This window comes from Cervus canadensis, chromosome 23 (assembly GCF_019320065.1).
Source record: "Cervus canadensis isolate Bull #8, Minnesota chromosome 23, ASM1932006v1, whole genome shotgun sequence".
NCBI classification, from domain to species: Eukaryota; Metazoa; Chordata; class Mammalia; order Artiodactyla; family Cervidae; genus Cervus; species Cervus canadensis.
The window spans coordinates 12,471,938-12,493,527 of NC_057408.1; the positions used below are offsets into that span (position 1 = coordinate 12,471,938).

Consider the following 21,590-nt stretch of genomic DNA (forward strand, 5'->3'; position numbering starts at 1 on the left):
AGCCTTTTATGATGGAAGTGAGGTTTGTAACAGGCTGCATTACAGAACTTTTCCAAAGTCCATTTCCCAGGATAAGGCGATAATAAAAGAAATATTTAAGGCTTGATTATTCTGTATAACCACGGCTTCTTATCTTAGCCGGTTCAGCTCCTCCCTCCTTCTACACCAAACACACTAAATCTGTCACTCTTTCCCATGCAGAAGTCTTGTATTTTGTTTTATTTTGATCAGCTAATAAAAATGAAGTTCTGTTTACTAAAAGTCCCACGGTGCCTCTTGGAGACAGTTTACCCCCAACATCGGGAACTGATGATATTTTCCAGGGCGTTTGGGTTTGTTTTTTTCTTTTTAATCAAATGATTTCATTAACTGGTACAGACATTCATTTCATTCTGGCTGGTGAATCTGATCAGTATATGATTTTGTATTCACAACAAAAACACTGCCTCAGCATAGGAGCTAAGCATCAGATTCTGTGAATTTGTTTAAACATAGTGGATGCAAGAGTGATCAGGGAATTCGGCTCGGAGCAGGAAGGATCTACATCCCAAATGGATGAGATGAGAGAGATTGAAGGTGCCATCTTAATTCGTGCCTGGACCCATGACACCTGCACCTTGCTTTAATTCGTTCTAATAACGAGTTCCTCCTGGGCTAATTAGTTCCTGGTCTAATTTGGCACATATCTTTTTGCAAAACTGGAGAAAATAAGAAATGAATTTTGTTTTGAGATGTCCACATGCATCCTGGAACCGGATGACATGGGGCTGGGGGTGGGGTGGGATAAGTGTGCAAAGGACGAAACTGGCTTCTGAGACCGTGAAGGCAGGAAATGCATCAGGGTGCTACCTACAGCTTCGTGCTCATTTGTGTGGGAAGAAATGATACTCCTACCCGCAGGCACACACAGGTGTGTGTGCACAGAGCCGGCTCAGAGGGCCTGGAGCAAAACACGAAAAGGATTGTGTTTATGTTCTAAGAGAGAGACTGAGATGGTTTGTCTAGACTTGCAGCATTCATAATAACATGATAAATCATTCATAAAATGTCCTTTATAATGCTGGAGCTGAAGGGCAAGAACAAATAGCTTATCACGCTGCGTTAGATTGCTGCCAACCAAGCCCATATTCTGACAGGGCTTGAGGGGGCTGTGTCATGGGATGCCGAAATTGACCTCCTGGTGCAAAATTCCAAAGGTTGACAGGCCTTAGTGAAGACAGCCCTCTTCCCAGAGGTTGAGGCTTTGCTGTGAGGACGGACGGTACTAGCCCTCCTTGAACTTGTCATCCACTGACTTAACTCAACCTTCTCTTGAATTCATTGTCCTTCTGAGGCTGTATCACTTCAGGGGCCAAGCTTCACAAGCTTGCTGTTCATGGTGTCAGGTCTAAAACCACCTCTGTTCAATTTCAGAGGGTATTTTTTCATCTGGGTGTTCCAGAAGGTAATGGACAGACTGGGCCTGCTGGAAAGGATCCAGTGGGTGAAAGAAGGGAGGCCTGGGGTCCAGGCCCCGTGCGTGACACCGATCCATACAATCAGAGTAGCAGCAGCCGGATGCAGCTGTGGTTGGGGTGATGTTTCTAGGTGTGGTCGTCGGCCACCTTTTGGATGACTTCTGTTTCCTCCTAGGACCAGGAATCAAAGTCATCCACCGAACGTGAGGGCGTGGAAGGGGCGTCAGGCATAAGAGGGCACAGCTGAGTTGCGGACGATGCATTCACAGCGGGCAGAAACTTCAGGGCTTCATTACTTTCTCCAGTGCTCTTCAGCTACCCAGGCGCTGGCTGGGATAAAACAGAAACAATAGAAGACAGGGAAACACAACTGCAAGAGCAGCACTGAAATGAGAGACTGGGATTTTTTTTTTTTTAATTTTAATTGGAGGATAATTACAATACTGTGGTGATTTTGCCATACATTGTCATGTATGCACAGGTGTATCCCCCCATCCTGAACCCCCCTCCCACCTCCCTCCACACCCCAACCCCCTGGATTGTCCCAGAGCACTGGTTTTGAGTGTCCTGTTTCATGCATCGAACTTGCACTGGCCATCTATTTTACGTATGGTAATATACATGTTTCAATGCTATTCTGTCAAATCATTCCACCCTCGCCTTCTCCCACAGAGTCCAAAAGTCTGTACTTTACACCTGTGGAGAGACTGGAATTTAAGTTAGACCAGGAGGGTGGTGAAATGACTATCAAGAGGTCTTAGAAGACTGCAGAAAGGAAATTGGTCTTGATTATGATGACAAGGGATATGGGAGACTTCCCATGGGGACATGGGGTAAGGGTCTGTGATCAGAGTTGGCCTTTAAACCATCCATTTTTGAGGCTGGAGCAGTTTGGATGCTGACAAGGTCTAGGAGAGAAGAGGAGAAGGCCGCTAGAAATGAGGAGGTCAAGTGCCCGCGAAGCCAGGCAGTTGGAGGGACATCACTGCATCTGTTTACTGTATCCCAGGAATCGAGGTGGATGGAAGCGCGGTGAACCAGGCACCCAAGTCTTCACTCCGTGTAGGCACGTGGAGGGAGGGGTCAGACCCAAGGAAGCAGCAACAGGAAGGAAGGTGGCATGATGCCACAAGCCTCCGAGAAGTGCTTTACAGTATCAAGCTGAAACTTTAATGATAAACTAAAGAATATAATGTATTCTTAATGTGTTGCTGTTTTAACATAGGGTAGCCAATGCTATAAGATAGTAGAAGATTTCTGATTATTTTATAAAGAACTTGAGTTTACATGATTAGGAGAAAGTTCTGTTCTTGTAAGAGCATAGGAGCTTTGCTTGCTTTTACATTAAGTGGAGTTGAGGCTTCACGGAGCAGATCCCGGGGATCAGGCAGAGTGAGCGGCCATTAGCTTAGCAGGGCTTACTGGAACTATCTATCAGAAGGTAGCAAGGCCATTTCCCCAGGCTCTGTTTCAGCCACGAAAAGCAGAGCATTCCTTCCCTGTGATCTAAAGATATTTGGTTCTCGGAGAAAGGAAAACAGAGGAAGAGAAATTATTTCTGTGACCTTCCATGTGTAGTTAGCAAGAATGATCTCCGAAGTCTTCCTGCTGAGACAGGCGGGGAGGGGTGGCTCAGATAATCTGAGTTTCTTCACCATCACCACCTTCAGATGCCCAGAAAGGTTGCTTTCACTTGGATGCTTTGCCCATCTCGGTAAATGCTAAGATTGGGCAGGCTGCCAGCGTGTACGAGGCTTGCTGCTTGTCCCCAAGTGCTTCTGAGGTCATTAGCCTCCGTTCAATAAGTAGCACCCGCCCTTCCCTCCCAGATTTCCATTACAGCTGGCCCCGGAGAATTCCACAGAGGCATCCACATTCTCTGGGGGCCAAGGGAGAGCTCTCTGGGTGTGAAACATAACACCCAAAGCTGTTTTGTCCTAGCACAAGCGTGAGTCCTGGTGATTTTATTCCACCTTTACAGTTCAGAATTCACCTTCCAAACTCCTGCTTTGTTGCCGGGTGACAGGCTTCAAACTCCCTGAAAAATGTAGCAAGTGAAGTGGAGAAATCAGAAGCAGGCTATGGTACAATCCAAACATGAATCCAATAAATTGCCCTGAGTTCTTGGATGTGAAGTTTTAAGAAATGCTTACAGCTGATACCCTGGAGAAGAAGGCTTCCAATATCTACTGTCTTTCATAGTTCACAGAATTTTGAAATCTGGACATACTTTGAGACTGTCTCTTCCTGTTCTTAAAGATGCATGGGCACCTCTGTCATTGCACGTTCAATGACCGCATTTCATTTGGGCTCCTTCCCTGCCCTTTGCCATACGAGATGATGCTGTCAGCTCCTCCACCCCATCCTCCCCTCCCCCTTGCACTGGGCTGGGACAGTGACTCAGGCTGGACCTACCTTGGTTTGACAGAACAGCTTGGGCGGCAAGCAGTCTTCTCACTTATTATACAGAAAGAGCCAGGCTGCAGAATGAAGCCAAGCACAGACAAGCAGAGTCAAGTGCCAGAGCCCTTATGATATTCTCTGTATTTCTAGAGGCGAACATATTTTCCTATTTGCATCTAAATGGCATCCTAGGATAAACATGGTTCTGCACTTTGCTTTTTCTTTTAATTAAACAATATAACCTTGAGCTACTTCATGTCTGCATACAGAGAGCATCCTCATTTATTTTTACAACTACCTCATCCTTCACTGGGCGGATGGATCAGTAATTGATCCCACCACTTCTCTATTGATGGACATCTGGGGTTATTTCCAACCTTCTGATATTTCAAATGCATGTCACTTCATATTTTGCCAATGCTGTTCATCTTAGAAGTAGGATGGATTAATGTTACCAGTGTAATTTTTGTCAGATACGAATACATTCTTCTCCACAGAGATTGTTTGGCATTCTCACCAGCAACGTGGGAAAATTTTGCTTCTCCACAATCCTGCTCACAGAGTATGTGGTCAAAGCTTTGGTCTTTTTCTTTTCAGTATTTCAATCCTGTTCTCTCAAGTCTTGCCATCCATGGCAAGCAAAGCAGCTTACCAACATCCATCATATCGACTTGGTAAGACTGGGAAACAGTCACTGGGATATATTCTAGAGATGCTGGTGAACAGAATCCAGAGTGAGTGGAAGCGTCATCTGTGCTGGGCATTAAATGATGACATAACCAGGGTCATTGAAAGAATAGGCCACAACACTGGAAGGAGGTGGGGCAGAGGTGGGAGAAGGGATGACAGTGAACAGTCTGGGGGTGGCATTTGGAGGTAAGAGGTGGGAAAAATGAGAAAACCTAGGATAATCATCCCCTGCTGTTAGCTCTGTGAGTTGGTTTGGTTTACCTCCATTGCTAACTCATAAAGCGAAGCCACTAGTAATTCAAGAGGACTTTCAGTACGTGAAACCATCTTTCTCTTTTTCCAATCTTTCAGGAACTAAAAGATTGGTCATCCCAAGCCCTGCCCCCCCCCCGCCTCACTCCATCCCTTCTCTAGCACACACATGCTCTCTCAACATTGCTAGGGAGGGACTTCCCCGGTGGTCAGTGTTTAAGAAACTGCCTGCTGATGCCGGGAACACAGGTTCGATCCTTAGTCCAGGAAGACTCCACATGCCAAGGAGTAACTACGCCTGTGCACCACAACTGCTGAAGCCCTTGCACCCTAGAGCCCGCGGCCGAGAGAAGCCCCCCTCTCTGTAACCAGAGTTAGCCCGAGGGCAGCAGCGAAGACCCAGTTCAGCCAAAAATAAAGAAAGAAAAGAAACAAACCATTGCTAGGGAAAGATTTACAGCTTAGTTGTTTACTGACTGCCCCAATCTTCCCCATTTTTAATACAAATAATAAAAGCAGAGAAAGTCAGCTTAGAAGCATATTTTCAAAATTTATCAGTGGGGTAAAAGAGTTCCAAAACGAAAAGACATGTTTCACCCTTTAAACTAAGTAGAGAGTTTTCAGGTCACTTGGATTATTATTTATTAAAAAATCAATAAACCTGTCAAAATTGTTAATTAGAACAGCTGTTTCAGAACTTTTAACACAGAGTTAAAAAGACATAATTTATTGCTCTGGCAAATGAAAATGCAGTGTAATGAGGGGTAAAAAAAAATCACCCACTTTCTACCAAAAAAATTTGATACAAATAATTGAGTATTCGTGGCGTCCAGAAAAATGCAGACTGAAATTTACTACTGCACTTCTTGTGGTTGGCTGAAAAATGGGTTTCAAAATTATCTAGGTCCTAATCCTTGGAACCTGTGATGTTACCTTATCCGGCAACAGAGTGTGTAGGCATAATTAAATTATTGAGATGGGGCTTCCCTGGTGGCTCAGATAGTAAAGAATCTGCCTTCAATATGGGAGACCCGGGTTCCATCCTTGGGTTGGGAAGAGCCCCTGGAGAAAGGAATGGCTACCCACTCCGTTACTCTTGCCTGGAGAATTTCATAGACAGGGGAGTCTGGCGGGCTACAGTCCACGGGATCCCAAAGAGGAGGACACGGCTGAGTGAGGAACACTTTTTAACAATTATCCTGGACTATCTGGGTGGGACCTAAATGATGTCACTAGTGTCCTTATAAGAAAGGGGCATGGGGCGATTGGATAACAGGAAGAAGGAGGAGGAGGGGAAGGGGAGGGAAAGTGGGGGGAGGAGAAGAAGGCGATTGTAATGACCTCAACCAAGAGACACACAGATCTGAAGATAGAGGGAAGGGCTGTGAGCAGAGAAATGTAAGGAATGTGGCTCTAGACGCCAACCCATTCCCCACCCTACTGGCCCCCCACCTCTGGAGAGGGTGCCAACACGTTGATTTCAGCCCAGTGATGCTGACTCCAGACGTCTGGCCTCCAGAACTGTAAGAGAATACATTTCTATTGTTTTATGCCATTGAAATTCATTATAGTGGCCATAGGAAAGTAATTAACACACTTCCAAACTTCTAGGACAGAAGAATTTGGTGTTTGATTTTAAAGCTTACCAAGTCAATGGGAGCGGACTCAGAATGTAAAGGCATTATTCAAAAGAACAAATAGGACTCTGCCTCTTTTAGGTGGAAAAACATAACAGCATTAACTTTCAAGTGCGTGTCTACTAAATAAGGTCATTAGAGCTTCCTCAGCTAGCTTACAGGGTCTAATTACCCTGAAGGGTCTTCCTGCTGTAAATTATCTTGGCTTCTAAAATGTATTGTTAGACTTACAGTAAGTAACAAATTAAACCCTGGAGGTTCCATATACCAGTCAGCCTTGGCTTTGATAATGATGTGTAGCAAAAATCTCAAAACTTCAGTGGCTAAAGCAATAAATCTATCTCTAGTTCACCACACTGCATGTTGGCAGGTGTGAGTTGAGTGACCCCGCTCCAGGCTGCAGGTCAAGTTCAGGTCTGTTTCTTGTGTGTTTATGGGACCCAGACTAGAGGACCGACCCTTGCCTGGAAAGAACTGTTCCCATGGTGTAGCTCGGGAGCACATAAGAAGTGGCAAAATTTGCAAAACCTCTATGGTCTCTGTTATGAACTGGTCACAGAGCTACTTTTGCTCATATTCCATTGGAGTAAGTTACGTGGTCAAGTGCATTATCATTGGGGCAGGGGCATTTACTCCTCCTGGAGGTGAGGAAGTAAATATTCCCTGATCAGTAATTCAGTGTTCCATGCCCCTCCACCCTGAAAAAGTTAACTGAAACCAAAGAATTAAGTAGCAAGTAAATGCTGTTCAACACTGCAATTTAGAGGAGACTAATTTGAAGGGCCAGTGGGTGAATCTCAGACTTCTATATGAAACCAAAGCTCTCAAATGGGTCTAGAGTGGTCCCAGGGTGGTAGCGTCCCCTTAGCAGAAACAAACACAAAATCACTCTGCATTTCCATAGACAAAGATTAACCAAACAAAATCACAACCAAATGAATTCACCTTAAACACACATAGAATGAAGTCACAGTGAGCAAGAGTCAGTAGAACCCATGGAAGACATATTCCAAACTTTTAGATAGTCCTTAGCAAAATATAAAATAATTAGTTATGAGCTATTCAGTTCAATGAAATAAAATTTGGAAACTCAAAATAAGAAACTACCAAGAATGAGGAGGACAATTTGAAAAAAAATTAAATAGAACTTCTGGACAGGAAAAATTTGATTGCTGAATAAAAAACTCAACTGACAGGTTCAACAGAAGATTAGACTCAAAGAAGCAGTTACTTAGCAAAGTGGAAGAGAGGGGGAAGAAACCAGTCAGAGTGCAACACAACAGAAAAGGACACGGAGTGTGTTACAGAGGCTGAGAGACATCAACAACAGAAGGAGAAGGTCGACATCTGGTTAACCGGAGTCCCAGAGGGACAGAAAAACCAGAGGATGCAGAAAGGGCAGTATTTGAAGAGATGATACCTGAGCATTTTCCAGAAAGGATAGAAGATTTAAACCCACAGTGCAAAGTATAATTAGGCAGGATAAATAAAAAGAATGTCACATATAGACAAATAATAGAAAATTTAGAATACTAAGAATAAAGAGCAGCTACTGAGTCAAGAAAATTCTGAAGGAGATGGGAATACCAGACCACCTGACCTGCCTCTTGAGAGACCTGTATGCAGGTCAGGAAGCAACAGTTAGAACTGGACATGGAACAACAGACTGGTTCCAAATAGGAAAAGGAGTACGTCAAGGCTGTATATTGTCACCCTGCTTATTTAACTTCTATGCAGAGTATATCATGAGAAACGCTGGGCTGGAAGAAGCACAAGTTGGAATCAAGATTGCCAGGGAGAAATATCAATAACCTCAGATATGCAGATGACACCACCCTTATGGCAGAAAGTGAAGATGAACTAAAAAGCCTCTTGATGAAAGTGAAAGAGGAGAGTGAAAAAGCTGGCTTAAAGCTTAACATTAAGAAAAGATCACGGCATCTGGTCCCATCACCTCATGGGAAATAGATGGGGAGACAGTGGAAACAGTGGCAGACTTTATTTTTTTGGCCTCCAAAATCACTGCAGATGGTGACTGCAGCCATGAAATTAAAAGACGCTTACTCCTTGGAAGGAAAGTTATGACCAACCTAGATAGCATATTAAAAAGCAGAGACATTACTTTGCCAACAAAGGTCCGTCTAGTCAAGGCTATGGTGTTTCCAGTGGTCATGTATGGATGTCAGAGTTGGGCTGTGAAGAAAGCTGAGCGCCGAAAAATTGATGCTTTTGAACTATGGTGTTGGAGAAGACTCTTGAGAGTCCCTTGGACTGCAAGGAGATTCAACCAGTCCATCCTGAAGGAGATAAGTCCTGGGTGTTCATTGGAAGGACTGATGCTGAAGCTGAAACTCCAGTACTTTGGCCACCTCAATGGAAGAGTTGACTCATTGGAAAAGACCCTGATGCTGGGAGGGATTGGGGGCAGGAGGAGAAGGGACCGACAGAGGATGAGATGGCTGGATGGCATCACAGACTCGATGGACATGAGTTTGAGTAAACTCCGGGAGTTTGTGATGGACAGGGAGGCCTGGCGTGCTGCGATTCATGGGGTCGCAGAGAGTCAGACACGACTGAGCGACTGAACTGAACTGAACTGAACTGAGTCAAGAAGATCCCCTAGAGAAGGAAATGGCAACCCCCTCCAGTATTCTTGCCAGGGAAATCTCAAGGACAGAGGAGCCTGGCAGACTACAGTCCATGGGGTTGCAAAGAGTCAGACACAACTTAGCAACTAAACAACAACAAAAGATAAGGCAGATGACCTGCAAAGGAACAATAATTACATTAACAGTTGCCCAATAATCGTTAACAAAGGAAGCCAGAAATCAGAAGAATAGTATCTTCAAAGCACTGAGAATGAGACTATCATTTTTTCTTGGATAAGACTATTGAGTGGTTTTTCTTAAGCGTGGTTCCATCTGCCCAATAACCCCCAAATAAATTCATTTACAAACCGATGCTTCAGAAAGGTAGGGGTGGTAAACTCAGTCACATTAAGAATATTTACCTCCTTATACATTTCACAGTGGTTTAGAGTCTGCTTCTAATTTATGTTTTACTATTTTGCATGAACGAGGGTAGACATTTCCAGATAAACAGAAACTAAGTTTATCACCGATGGGACTTTTATTAAAGGAATTTAGAAGGATATCCTTAAAGAAGAAAGTAATCTCAGAGGAATGTCTAAGAAGCGAAAAAAACCACAAAATACATTGGTAAAGCTAAAAAAAAAAGTGTACAAAAATATCTAATGTGGTTTAAAAAATGGACAGAACAAAATTGGACAGTAATACCACGGAAGGAGTTGATGATCAAAAGCAGTGCCTTAAACTTTTTGTATTGTTCAGATAGGGGATTAAGATATTAGCTTTTGACTTGTCAAGCAAGGTATGTGTGTAAGGTGTCCAAGGTAAACAGGAAAAGAACAGAAAGGTAGTGATTAACATCCCAACTAGGAGAGGGAAACATACCATAAAAAAACAAGTAACAATAATAGCATAATTCAATTAAAAAAGATGCATTAAAAAGTAAAAAAAAAAAAAAAGTAAAATGTGGAAACAAATCAAATATTTTAGAAATATTAATAAATGGAAAAAGCAAATAGCTAATATAGCCAGATAGAAAGCAGGTATACTGTCAGATTGGACAAAATTGGAATCGTGCTCCTCTGCCTTAGACATTTTATTATATTAGGGTGCTAGAATGAATAACACATAGGTATTCAAAATGTGTTTCTTAAAAAGCCCAGCTACTTTTATACAAAATGATTAGCTATTTACTAGTCCTAGTCTGCTACCCACCTCTGTATTTGTTGAAAGTTTGAAGCATGTTTTATTACATAACCCTAAACGCCTTAAATCTGTGAGATTCCTCCATATGTCAGTGAACATTGTTAAGTCCCAAGATGACATCGGATTTTACAGGTACAGGGCCATCTTCAAAATGTCTGCTTCATCAGCTTTCTTTTTAAAGAAGACAAAATACCAAAAATTGAAAAGAAATCCAGTGTTATTTACATGAAACATGCAGATATGTGACACTATGTGTTACCCAGCTTGGGGAACTTCCCAGACTTGATGGAGATATACATAGCTTGCTAAGCCAACTCAGTAATTTGTAAAGAGGCTTTGCATTAAAATGTTCCCTATTTGTGATTGCCCATTGTACGTTGTACTTTAAATTGTTCTTGCTAATTTTTCATTTCTGATGATCCAAGTAAAGAGCATTCACCAACACCCACAGTATCACATCTAAGATGTTAGAGGCAGCCTCCAAAGGGAGCAAAATAGAACAAATTCCAGAGAAGAATCTCCAAGTTTGGTTCTATATAATTGTTGGGTAGACATGAAACCGACTGAAGAATGCATGACAGTTCACTTCGGGAAAGACTTCGGACGAAATTCTCTTAAGGTTTGTGCACTGTGAACTACCCTCCTGCAAGAAGTTGGATGCCAATCTGAGACTTCAGAGAGGTAAGGGGTGGGTAAAACTGCTCCCTGATTCTGGTCACACAAAGTACATTTGTTTACATCCACAAAGGATTTAAGTATGTTTTTAAAAGATGTGATTTTCTCTAAACTGAAAAAGAAAAGATCAGGACCATGGAAAACAGGTGAAGAATATCAGTCTAAACCAGAGATCTCTAGATGGTGCTGTGCCTTAATTAGAATCACCGGGGAGCTTCTAAAACTCCTGATGCACAGGTAGTACCCCCGCATAGCTAAATCAGAGTGTATGGGGATGGAGGTACGCAGCAGTGGTTTTAGACATGTGCTGCCAAGTTTAGGAACCACTGGCCCTGGCTGCCATTCTCAACCTTGTTCAGTTCAGTTCAGTCACTCAGTCGTGTCTTTGCGACCCCATGGACTGCAGCACACCAGGCCTCCCTGTCCATCACCAACTCCTGGAGTTTACTCAAACTCATGTCCATTGAGTCGGTGGTGCCATCCAACCATCTCATTCTCAACCTTACAGGGACATTAGCATCACCTGGAAAGCTCCTGAAACTACCACTGCCTGTGCGCCTACCCTGAACCAGTGAAACTGTAGTCTCTTAGGCCTGCCACTGGGTTCTTGATCATTTTAAAGCTCCTCAGATGATAACAATGTGTATCCAGGGTAGTGAACCACTATATTGGGGAAAGCTGGTACATAATTACACAAGGGATCGATTTTGGTTTTTTATGGGGTTCTTTTATGACTCAGGGCTTCCCTGATACCTTGGTAAAGAATCCACCTGCAATGCAGGAGACCCTGGTTCAATTGCTGGGTTGGGAAGATCCACTGGAGAAGGGAAAGGCTACTCCAGTATTCTGGCCTGGAGAAGTCCATGGACTGTATAGTCCATGGGGTCGCAAAGAGTCGGACACGACTGAGTGACTTTCACTTTATGACTCAGGGCCATAAAATGAGTCCTGAGTTTCCTGGTAGCCAAAGTGACTAGAAAAACAACACTAGTTGAAATAATTCTTGTCACCATCCGTCCTGCAAAAGCTTACCAGTTCCTTGGAAGAAACCAGGCTTTTCCTCCTCGGTCTGAAATAAGTATCTGGTTTGAATCTTTTTACAGGAAACACTAAATGGTAAGGATCACAATTTTATCAACACCTCTACAGTACATGACCTGAGGCAAGTTTCATATTGTAGCTTCTCATAGCATCCCTTAGGGAAAGCCCAGGGCGTGACCCCAGCCTGCAGGCAGGTGCAGACTGCTGTGATGGGCGAGTGCGCGCAGAACCCTGGCGACAGGGCCGGGGGAGGAGGTAGGATACACCCCTGGAGTTCCCAGATGATAGAGCCTCACCCCTATCAGTCCAGCACTGTGCACCGCCTGGTAGCTCAGGCAGTAAAGAGCCTGCCTACAATGCGGGAGACCTGGGTTCCATACCTGGGCCAGGAAGATCCCCTGGAGAAGGGGGGTGGCAACCCACTCCAGTCTTCTTGCTGGGAAATCCCACGGACAGAGGAGCCTGGTGGGCTACAGTCCATGGGGTTGCAAAGCATCGGACACGACTGAGCGACCAACACTACAATACAAGGTGTGGGTAGGGTGTCCTGTGTGATTAGAAATTACAAGTTTCTATTTAAAATTTGAAAAAAGACTACCTTTTCCCTCATAAGAAAAACTGTACAAAACTTGACAAAGACCTGGCCAGTGAGGATACATGAGCAGTAACTCCTGCAGAAATCACAGACTTGTTGAAGAGCACATGGCAATTCTTGTGGGGGCCTTTGTGTGTGTGTGTGTTTGCAAATCTTTATGGAAAGAAAAATAATCTAGATCTGGAAAGGTAAAAAAACTTTGGCCCGGACAGAAGGTACAGAGAATCGTCCTTTTAACTCTGCCTCCATAAATGTGATTTTTTTTCCTCGGTTGGGCTTCTGTGGCATCTCAGCCCTGTGATTTACTGGCTCACGATGTGGGGAGAAGGCTTCTGAGTAGGGTGTTGACGCCAAGGGGCTTTGTCTGGAAAGAAAATCCAGCGTACGCACAACTTTAAGCCACAGCCGTCGTCGGGAGGCAAAGGAAAGCTTCTATTAGGACGGGTGTTTCCCTTCGTTTGAAAACGAGCTAGATGCTTAAAACAGGAGCTGCGGTCGGGCTTGGTGGGGGGAGGCTCTGGGACCACGTGCTTTCTGAAACAACTGACTTCAATGAAAATCCTAAAGGCACACTGTGAATACCAAAGAGGACACTTTGATGTTTTCTTTTCAAAGGCAAATAGCATGTTCTACTTTTGTTTCCTTTCTGAACCCACAACTGTACTTAACAACGAAATGTAAGGACAGGCTTCCTGAAAAAGTCGAATGACTAATTTCTCTTTAATTTGGTCTCTGGCGTTCCTATACATCTGATGGATTAAATGAACTGCTTGCTGGAGAAACAGTAGCCGGGACGTGGGAAGAACCCTACCGTGGCTAATACGACGTCTTAATAGCTTGCCTCTGCAGAGGACAACCTTAAACTTGAGTCTGCGATTTCACGTTGCGGATCACAAAAGAGTGGCCTTTGGCTCAAAGAGCCACGCTGTCGGTTTTCGAGGGGGTGGGCGTGTACTCAGAGCGGGCGCCGGGTCGGTTTTGTTCCCGGCAAGATTGACGCAGGCAGTGGCGGCTCGCGGCCACGCTGGGGCAGCCTCTCCCCGGCCGCGCGGCCCGGCTCCGGGGCGCCCACAAAGCCTCCAAGTTGGGCTTGCCGGGGTTTGCCAAGAATTTAAAGGTGTCCAGAAACATCCATCTTCCCCCGCCTCCCCCTTTAACAACCACGGCGAGCCCAGGGTTCTTCGTAGAAAGACCTCGGGGAAGAGAAATGGGACTTTCTTGTAGAAAATGTTTCCAGCGCCCCCAAATGCCCAGCTCGCCCGCTCCCCCAAAGCGGAGAGGAGGGTGGGTCAGCTCCCAGGACCGAGCGCCCGCACTCCTCCGAGACCCGCCAGGCGGCCGGGGGCGCCAGTGGGGAGCCGGGGTGGGCTCGGGGGGGCCGAACCCCGCCAGCCCCGCGGCCCGCCCGCCAGCCCGGCCTGTGATTGGCTTGGGGGGCGCTTGTGCCCGCCCCGGGGAGGCGGGGAGGGTCCCCTCCGGGCGCCGGGGCGGGAGGGGGCGGAGGAGGGGGCGGGGAGAGCGGGGGCCGGGAGGGAGCGGGCCTGGGGGCGGGCGCGCCGGCTACCAGAGCCCGGAGAGCGGGCTGGGCGAGGGGCGGAGAACGGCTGGCGCGCGGGAGGAGGGAAGCCCGGGGGCGCCGCGCCGCCGCCGCCGCCCGCTGCACGGCGCGCTCTCGGGAGCTCACGGCCCGCAGCCTTCCGGGAGGAAGCGGCGCAGGCAGCGGCCGGGGCGCGAGCGCTCGGGCCCCCTCACCTGCGGCGCCCGTCCGTCCGTCCCCGGAGGCGGCGGCGGAGGAGGGGAGACCCGGCCGCCCAGACGCGCCGCAGCCCAGCCGCCCGGGAGCGCCTCCGATCCCGCGCGGGGCGCCGGCTCCATGGCGACCGGGCTCGGGGAGCCGGTCTACGGACTTTCGGAAGAAGAGGTGAGCGGCGCTCCCTTCCCCGCGGGACTCCCCGGGGAGTTCCCACCCGGCAGCGGCCGGCGGTGGGCACTAGGACGACCCCCTTGGACTCTCGTTTCCTCCCCCCGCCCCGCGCCTGCAGGGGCACCCCAAAGGCGGGCGCGTCCGGGGGCAGGGGTCCCGGCAGGGTGCTCACAATCTTCCGCCCGGCGTCCCCTCCCCCCGGCACAGCGCTCTGTTGGTAAATAAAGCGGCGCGAGCTGGGGTTCCCTCGGCGCTCCCCGCCTTTGGGTGCGAGGGGGGCGCGTGCGGCTCTGCTCCCGCGGGTCCCTTTTCTCCGCGCCGCGTCTCCCGGGGCCGTGGGGCAACTTTCCGCCTCTCGCCCCTGCAGCCCTGGAGTCCATGATGGGTGTCGCGTTTGGAGAGACCCGCGCCTCTCGGGGGAGCCCCGGGCCGCGGCGGAAACCTGGATTGTCTCCCCGCCTGGAACTTTCTCGTGATGGTGTCAGCAAGTGCTCTGCTGCGTGTGTGTGCTTGTTACGGTGGGAGCGGGTGAAACCTTGTGAGCCGTGCGTGTCCGACCCTCCGTCTTGCAGAATCTGAAGCCGAGAGTGTGCATTTCGGGGTCTTTGGAGTGGGACGGGGAGATCCCGCATGGTGGCAGGTGCTGCTGGAAACTTGGAGGACGCTTGCAGCCCTGCCATCTTTTCCCCCCCTCCTTAGGATCCAGCACCTCTGGGGCGGGTGGAAGGAGGAAGCTCCATTGATCTTGTTTATTGATGAAGCCAATTAAGTAAGCCACGCCCCCGAGGCTTTCGGCTTGCCTGGAAAGGGCTTTGTTTTTTACCCTCACTCTCTCCTCGCGGGTTCCCACTCCCCGCTTTTGAGGCGATCCTGCTAACTCACTGCTCAGCCCTCTCGCGACCAGCCAGGCTCGGCCCTTATTGGTGTGTTGCGCTGCCAAAAAGAGGGGTGGGAGGCTGTCGCCGGCGCGGCGTGACGGGCAGGCTGGATGGAGCAGGTAGGAGGGGTTGGCCATCTGGCCGGGTGCGCGCTCAGGTCTGGCTCCCCTTTCGAGAGGTGAATTTACAACCCATGAGGCATTACTCAGCGGGGAGGTATTTCCTATCCTGGTTGTGCATTTCATGAAAAGTTAATGCCTGGAAATTCAGGGATTTCTGGGTTTCTCTTTTTTTCCTCTCCTTTCTTTTCTGAGATCCCCTCTTTCTCTGGTGATAGGGGTGGGGTTAATAGAGAGGCTCTTATCTGAGACTCGACAGTGTTATGGCTTCTCTCCCTATCCTGGTTGTGTGTGTGTGTGTACGTGTGCGCGCGCGCGCGTTTCGTGTGTAATGGAATAGGTGTGTTAGGGTGGGGAAAGTGTCGGGGGTACGTTTCAACCCCTCCCTCCTTTAACGGTGCTTGGTAAAGCTTGCTGTGGTATTGATTTTATCAAAGAGGGATCGCAAAGCAAGGAATGTGATTGGCGTTTCCGATCGTTTTGCCATGCTGGACTTTTGTAAAATACCCCCATTTCCGTGCCGTTGACCGAGGGGATGGATGAAAAGTAGCTTTGTTTCATTTACCCAGGGGGATCTCCTCTCCTGGTTTTCTCTTTGAGGCGCTTTCTCTTTCATTCTCTGCTTCCCCATTTAATTAGTAGCAATAGAGGGCTGGCGGTGAGCTTTGAGAAAGGTGGTGAGAAGCGCATCCCCGAACAAAGGGGCAGGAAGTGTTGTGGGGGACGAAGACGGCTGCCTCTCATCTTAGGGCTTTTTCTTTTTTTTTTTTAATTACATGATTACTCTTAAAATCCTGGGGGGAAAAATGTTTTCTAAATGAGCATTTTGGGAAATGCAACTGGGTAAATGAATCACATGCATGCCAGTGTAGTTTATGCTTTGTCTGCATTTACAGCTAGTGTCAGAATCAACCCAGAGCACATCTTACCACTTTTGTCTAGGTGAGTTAATTCTGGTGATCTTAACTGGTGTCTAGGGTGAAAGTGAAGGATGGAATGTAAACAGAATTGGGGTGTGTGTGTGTGTATGAATGTGTATAGTATGACTGAATTCACTCCTTCATGTTGCTGGAGGGGGATTTGGGGCTGTATGGGGAATAGCAGGAGGTGATGAAGACATTATATTGACTGATTGAGCCATGGCCAAGTTGCTGGTACTGATTTGTTCTACACACACTGTATTCCAAAAGACAGGTCACATCCATCTCCGTTTCTCCTACTAGGGGTGGGGAAGAAACGCAAGGTGGTTCTGATGACTTCACATGTGTATGGTATTTGCTTTTTATGGGTGATTTCATGCTGTCACGTTGCCCTTCGGAAGATCAGGGATTGCCTTCGTAGAATATTAACAAGAAATGGTTGAATTTGCACAGCTTGCTTTGTCTTCCTGAATTAGCCTGTGTTAGAAAACAAGGGGAAGATTTGAGCATCTAAGAGCATCTGAGAGCCCAGTGGAACAAACAGTCTTCCCAAGGCGTGCATTTCCACTCATACGGTTGGTGTGCAGTGGGTCATCATCACCCAGGAAGATATTTTGATTGCCAGGTGGAAGAGTCACATGATAAACCTCTTAGCAAAATAGGCATTCGTCCCTAGCAGATTTCATAGACGTATGTTTGTGTGTTCATTGGAGGTTGATGAAAAGCATTATTGTGTCTTTGGTGGGCACTGAGTTGTCCTCTGTCACGGAGAGGCTTTAGCTCTAGGTACCGCTGGTGATGAAGCACTGCATTAACCCAGAAAACCACGGGATGCCAAGACAGAGGGCATTGTTCCTAGGTCTGTCCAGCTTGTCGAATGAAAGGGATTAAATGCGGGCTTTGCTTGTGTGAGCACACATGCTGTTTATTTTTTGTTGTGCCTTCCTGGCCAGGGTTCCTCTGGTGAATTATGGTTCATATTCACCAGATCCAAATTAGGCCCATTTAGGTAATCGCATTTGAAATTGTAATCAGATGAAGGACTTTGGTGTTGGAGGGGTTAGCAAATTCACCAAATTTCTGACTCAGGGCCCAGCATCAGATTTGGTTTGGAGTCAGAACAGTTTGGACTAGTTTCTGCATTTGGCTTAGTTCCTTGGTGGTTTTTTGTTTTTGCTTTTTTGTTTTTGTTTATTTTTTGGCAAGATGCAGCACAGTTTGGCAAAGTCTGCTTGTGAATATTGCTGTTAACCTTCTGGAATATTTTATTACAACATAAAAATGTATCCTTTATTTATGGAATTTTCTGCTGAGTGAAAGTTTGATAGCTTTTTCCTTAGGTATGGCATTTAAATTTTTTTTTGGTGGTTAGAATGAGGCAGACGGCATAGAGATGAAGGCCAGCCTGACACGGGATGGTACGTTGCTTTCCCTCTTAATTTTATACAAACAAGGATATTCTCTGTGGCACTGTGTTAAGCCTTTATATGCTTACTGTCTCATTTAGTCCTCATAAAAACCCAGTGAGGTATGCTGTGATTTACAGATGAGGAGTGAAGGCTCAGAGACGTGAAGTGACCTGCGTAAGGACTCACAGTGACTAAGTTGTAGAGCCAGGATTTGAACCTAGTTTGAGTCTACGACCCTCGTTTTTAACATGCTCCCTCTCTTCCAAGTATCTTGAAAAGTCTTTGGAGCTGAATTATTCAGGATAAAGTAAGACGGACATACATGTCAGGGGCTGTAAACTGATGGCCTCCAGGTCAGAATTGCCCAGGGACCCTGCTTAGTGCTGTCTGTCGTGTTTTAAAGCCCGGGAGTTTTCGTGGAAAATGGTAGAACTCTGACTTCACGGGAGCCGCATTCTCGCCAGGCCGCAGTTAGCGAATCTGAGTTGTGGCTCTTGAGATCATGGCAGCTGTGATGTCGTTGCCACGGTCTCCTCTGGTCCCTGTTGGCTTAGTCGTCTTGCTCATTGGTATATAGTTCCCACTTCACAACGTATGAGCTTGACCTTTGACATGGGTGTTGTGTTTTCTTTACTCCAAGGTGCTATCAGGTTTAAGATGCACCGCTGTTTCATGCACCACTACAAAAAGAAAATTGCTTTCAAGCTGTGATATACGGTTGGTTTCATGAAGCATCATTATTTTAGAGGTGTAAAATATGAAAACAAGGGTGTTTTAGAGTTCCTGAATTACTCTAGTTGGAAGCCTGGGATAACCCTGGATCATCAATTTCAACATTCACTGCCCCTCCCCGCCCCCCTCCCCCCAATCTGTGAACAATTTTAAGTCAACTGCTAGTTAAATTTTTGCTCTTCTTTGAGAAAAGTGCTCAGAGGAAGGCTCATTGGACTCAGAGGAAGGCTCTTAAATGGGCATTAGCGGAGGAGAAACGGGAAGCTTGGGCCACCTGACTTAGCCAAGTGTGAGTAATTAAGAACTGTTAATCGATAGAAGGTGGTCCGTGTGTTTTCAAGAGATGGCTAAGAGACGGTGCAGGCCATCCTTGCAGCTGTGCAAAATCGGGCACAGGATTGCTCTCGGAAATCAGGGTGGGCTCTGTCTGGATCTGAAGGAGGGGGTGAGAGGCTGCGTCCCCGCAATGGAAGCCTTGTCCCTTCATCCCAGCTCCAAGTGCCCGAGTCAGGCCTAGCCCTGCTGGTCCACGAGCGCTCTGCCCAGGACGTGGGCTACCCCATGTACACCTGTGTCCTTACCTCTAGCATTTGAGAAACCTTAAAAAAAGAATGGGTTTTGTGGTGACATTTAAAAGCAATTTGAAAAATACGTATATTATTAAATATATTATTAAATATAATGTTAAATATATATCTTAATATATAGTAAACAATATTAACGTATATTATTTAAATATATTGTTTAACATAATATTAAATAAATACTATATATTTTTTCATTCAATATAACGCGTTGTTTTAAATTCTCTCTGTAGGTTTTTCTTTGCTTCCAGGAGTCTGTAGAATTTGCAAGCAGTTGATATTTCAATGTATATTCTGTTTTAGTTTTATTAAATGTTTATTATGTCATCACTGAAAAGTAGTGTCATTAAGGAATAAAATTTTTTTTGTCAAAGGCATAAAGAGAGTGGCAAATGAGAATCCTCAGATGACTGCAATTTCTTTTCCATGCAGAATGCAAATTTAATTTTATTTTAAAATTTTATTATGTATTTTCCACATGCCTTGCTACATGGCCTGTGGGATTTTAGTTCCCTAACTGTGGGTCAGACCTTTGTCCCCTGCATTGGAAGCTTGGAATCCTAACTACTGGACCACCAGGAAATTCCCAGAATGCAACTTAAAGGAAGTGGTTGAATGGTGCCCGGCATCTTTGTTTTCAATGCAGTGAGTGCCCACATCCCCAGGAAACTTCCTTGGAAAGCTGTTTGGGGATTCTGGGAGCATCAATATGTTTGATACACCTCAAGAAAAACATGAAATATCTCAAGGAAGAAATCCTTGATGTTAAGAATGGTTTTAGAACTATATCACAGCAGTACTTTTGAGTTCCTGCTAAACTGCTTCTGCATGCCCCCTAAGGGAAGAACCTTTCTGTTCACTGCTAATTAATAACTTTTGTGTGTTATGCAGTTGTTTATATCACGGTAAAAACACGACCCTGTGTGACTTGTGGAAGAAACAGATTAATTCCTCTGTGATAGATTGAGAGCATATTAAATTTTCTAATTTTGAGTTAAGACATCTAAGCCAGCTTTACTGCTGCTCTTAAATTTTGGGTCCTAGACAAGTAGCAGCAATCAAGAGAGACCCTAACTTGAGTTTTTAAGCTTTTTGTTGCAGTTGGTCTTTGAATAAGTGATTCTGTCTTACTGATATATTTGTGAATTGGTAACAAAGCAGACTACACAGTCTTTTGACCATCCATGTGAAAGAGGATTGAAATAATGAATCAGTCATATGATAATGATAAGTATTAGTGTTGTAGAATTAGTGAAGGGCATGAGGAGTGTGACAGCATTACGTTCTGTTTTTATATTGTTTCTCTTCCAGGTCACAGTATAAGCAAATATATTTTGTTTTTCCAACTATAGGTGGCAATATTTGTACTGTTTCTGTTTAATGATATTACTGTTGGCTTGGGAGTTGTTTGTTGGTGGAATATAGAAATGGGAGGATAATTTAGAGATGAGGATAAAGAAACTAGATTTAGAAAACAATATTTTCCCCAAAAGATCAGTTCTTTATTAGAAACAAAGTGATATTTCTCATTGTGGGCCGTATCAGGAATCATCTGTTTTCTAGGTTTCTCAAGGTTCTTCTTACCCAGAACATAGTAAAACTTGAGGGAAGCACAGGCGTTTGGATTTGGGGAGAAGCCCCCACAGCATATGAATGCACAGGAAAGGTCTTTTGAGAGCCAGTGTCACTTCTTTCCTCTTGGGTGCGTAAGGACTTCTGAATAATTCCATTTGGGTTGCCGTTGACTCTGAGAAGGAACTGATAATCGTCACGACTCCCAAGTATTGAATTGCTGGAGATGTTCTTGGTTCCCGAGGCAAGAAGGAGGCTCAGGTTCTAGCAGAGAGAGAAGCAGCGAGTCAGGATCTGGGACACTTATTTCATGAAAATGTAAGTATCGTTGTAATCATAAAACTTTGTTCCAAACCCATGTGGCCTGAATGCTGACTTTATTGTAATAGTTTTAGGTGAGAAAAGCCATATTACATAAGCACGTCTGGGGTAACAGCCTTAAATTTGACACTTTAGTTGACTTTCTGTCCCTAATTTCAGAATCCCATATTGATTCAGAACTGGCCGAGTTTAAGGACGAGGGTATCAGATTCTCTTGCTGTCATCAGACTCACTGCTTGGTGACTTCTTGGCAGGCAGGCAAGCATCCACTGAGAGGTTTTGTGTTCTTTTTATGCCTCCTGTTCACTAGGAAGAAAGGGCCGTTCAAAAGTGACTTTTCTTTAAGTGTAAAATGCTGCGTGCGATGTGAGATCTATCCTGTGTAGAAGGGCCTTGGCCAGGTTTGTAGGGTGGGTGGCCCCAGGAGGGGAAGGAACTTGCCCGGGGAACAGTCCCATCACTGGTTAGGGCCATGGCCCTTCTCCTGGGGCTCCTCAGGGCTTCCTGGGTACACTGTTCTTGCTTTGGAAAAGACTCTGATGCTGGGAAAGATTGAAGGCTAAAGGAGAAGGGGCCGCAGAGGATGA

At 45.9% G+C, this 21,590-nt stretch overlaps 1 protein-coding gene across 4 annotated transcripts in view; it reads left to right on the forward strand.

Annotated features, from left to right (window-relative positions):
* Positions 1-13,811: 13,811 nt before the first annotated feature.
* Positions 13,812-21,590, forward strand: part of NEDD4L (NEDD4 like E3 ubiquitin protein ligase) — a 365,448-nt gene continuing 357,669 nt past the window's right edge. For 2 of the 4 annotated variants that reach the window (XM_043444297.1, XM_043444298.1), the window contains exon 1: positions 13,812-13,828. Coding sequence is in view for 2 of the 4 variants with exons in the window: in XM_043444296.1 (XP_043300231.1) it covers positions 14,418-14,465 (48 nt within the window). In the remaining 2 variants the exon portion in view is untranslated. Of the gene's footprint in view, positions 13,829-14,099; positions 14,466-21,590 lie in introns of those variants that run through there. The other 2 variants (XM_043444296.1, XM_043444299.1) reach the window with 2 other exon arrangements.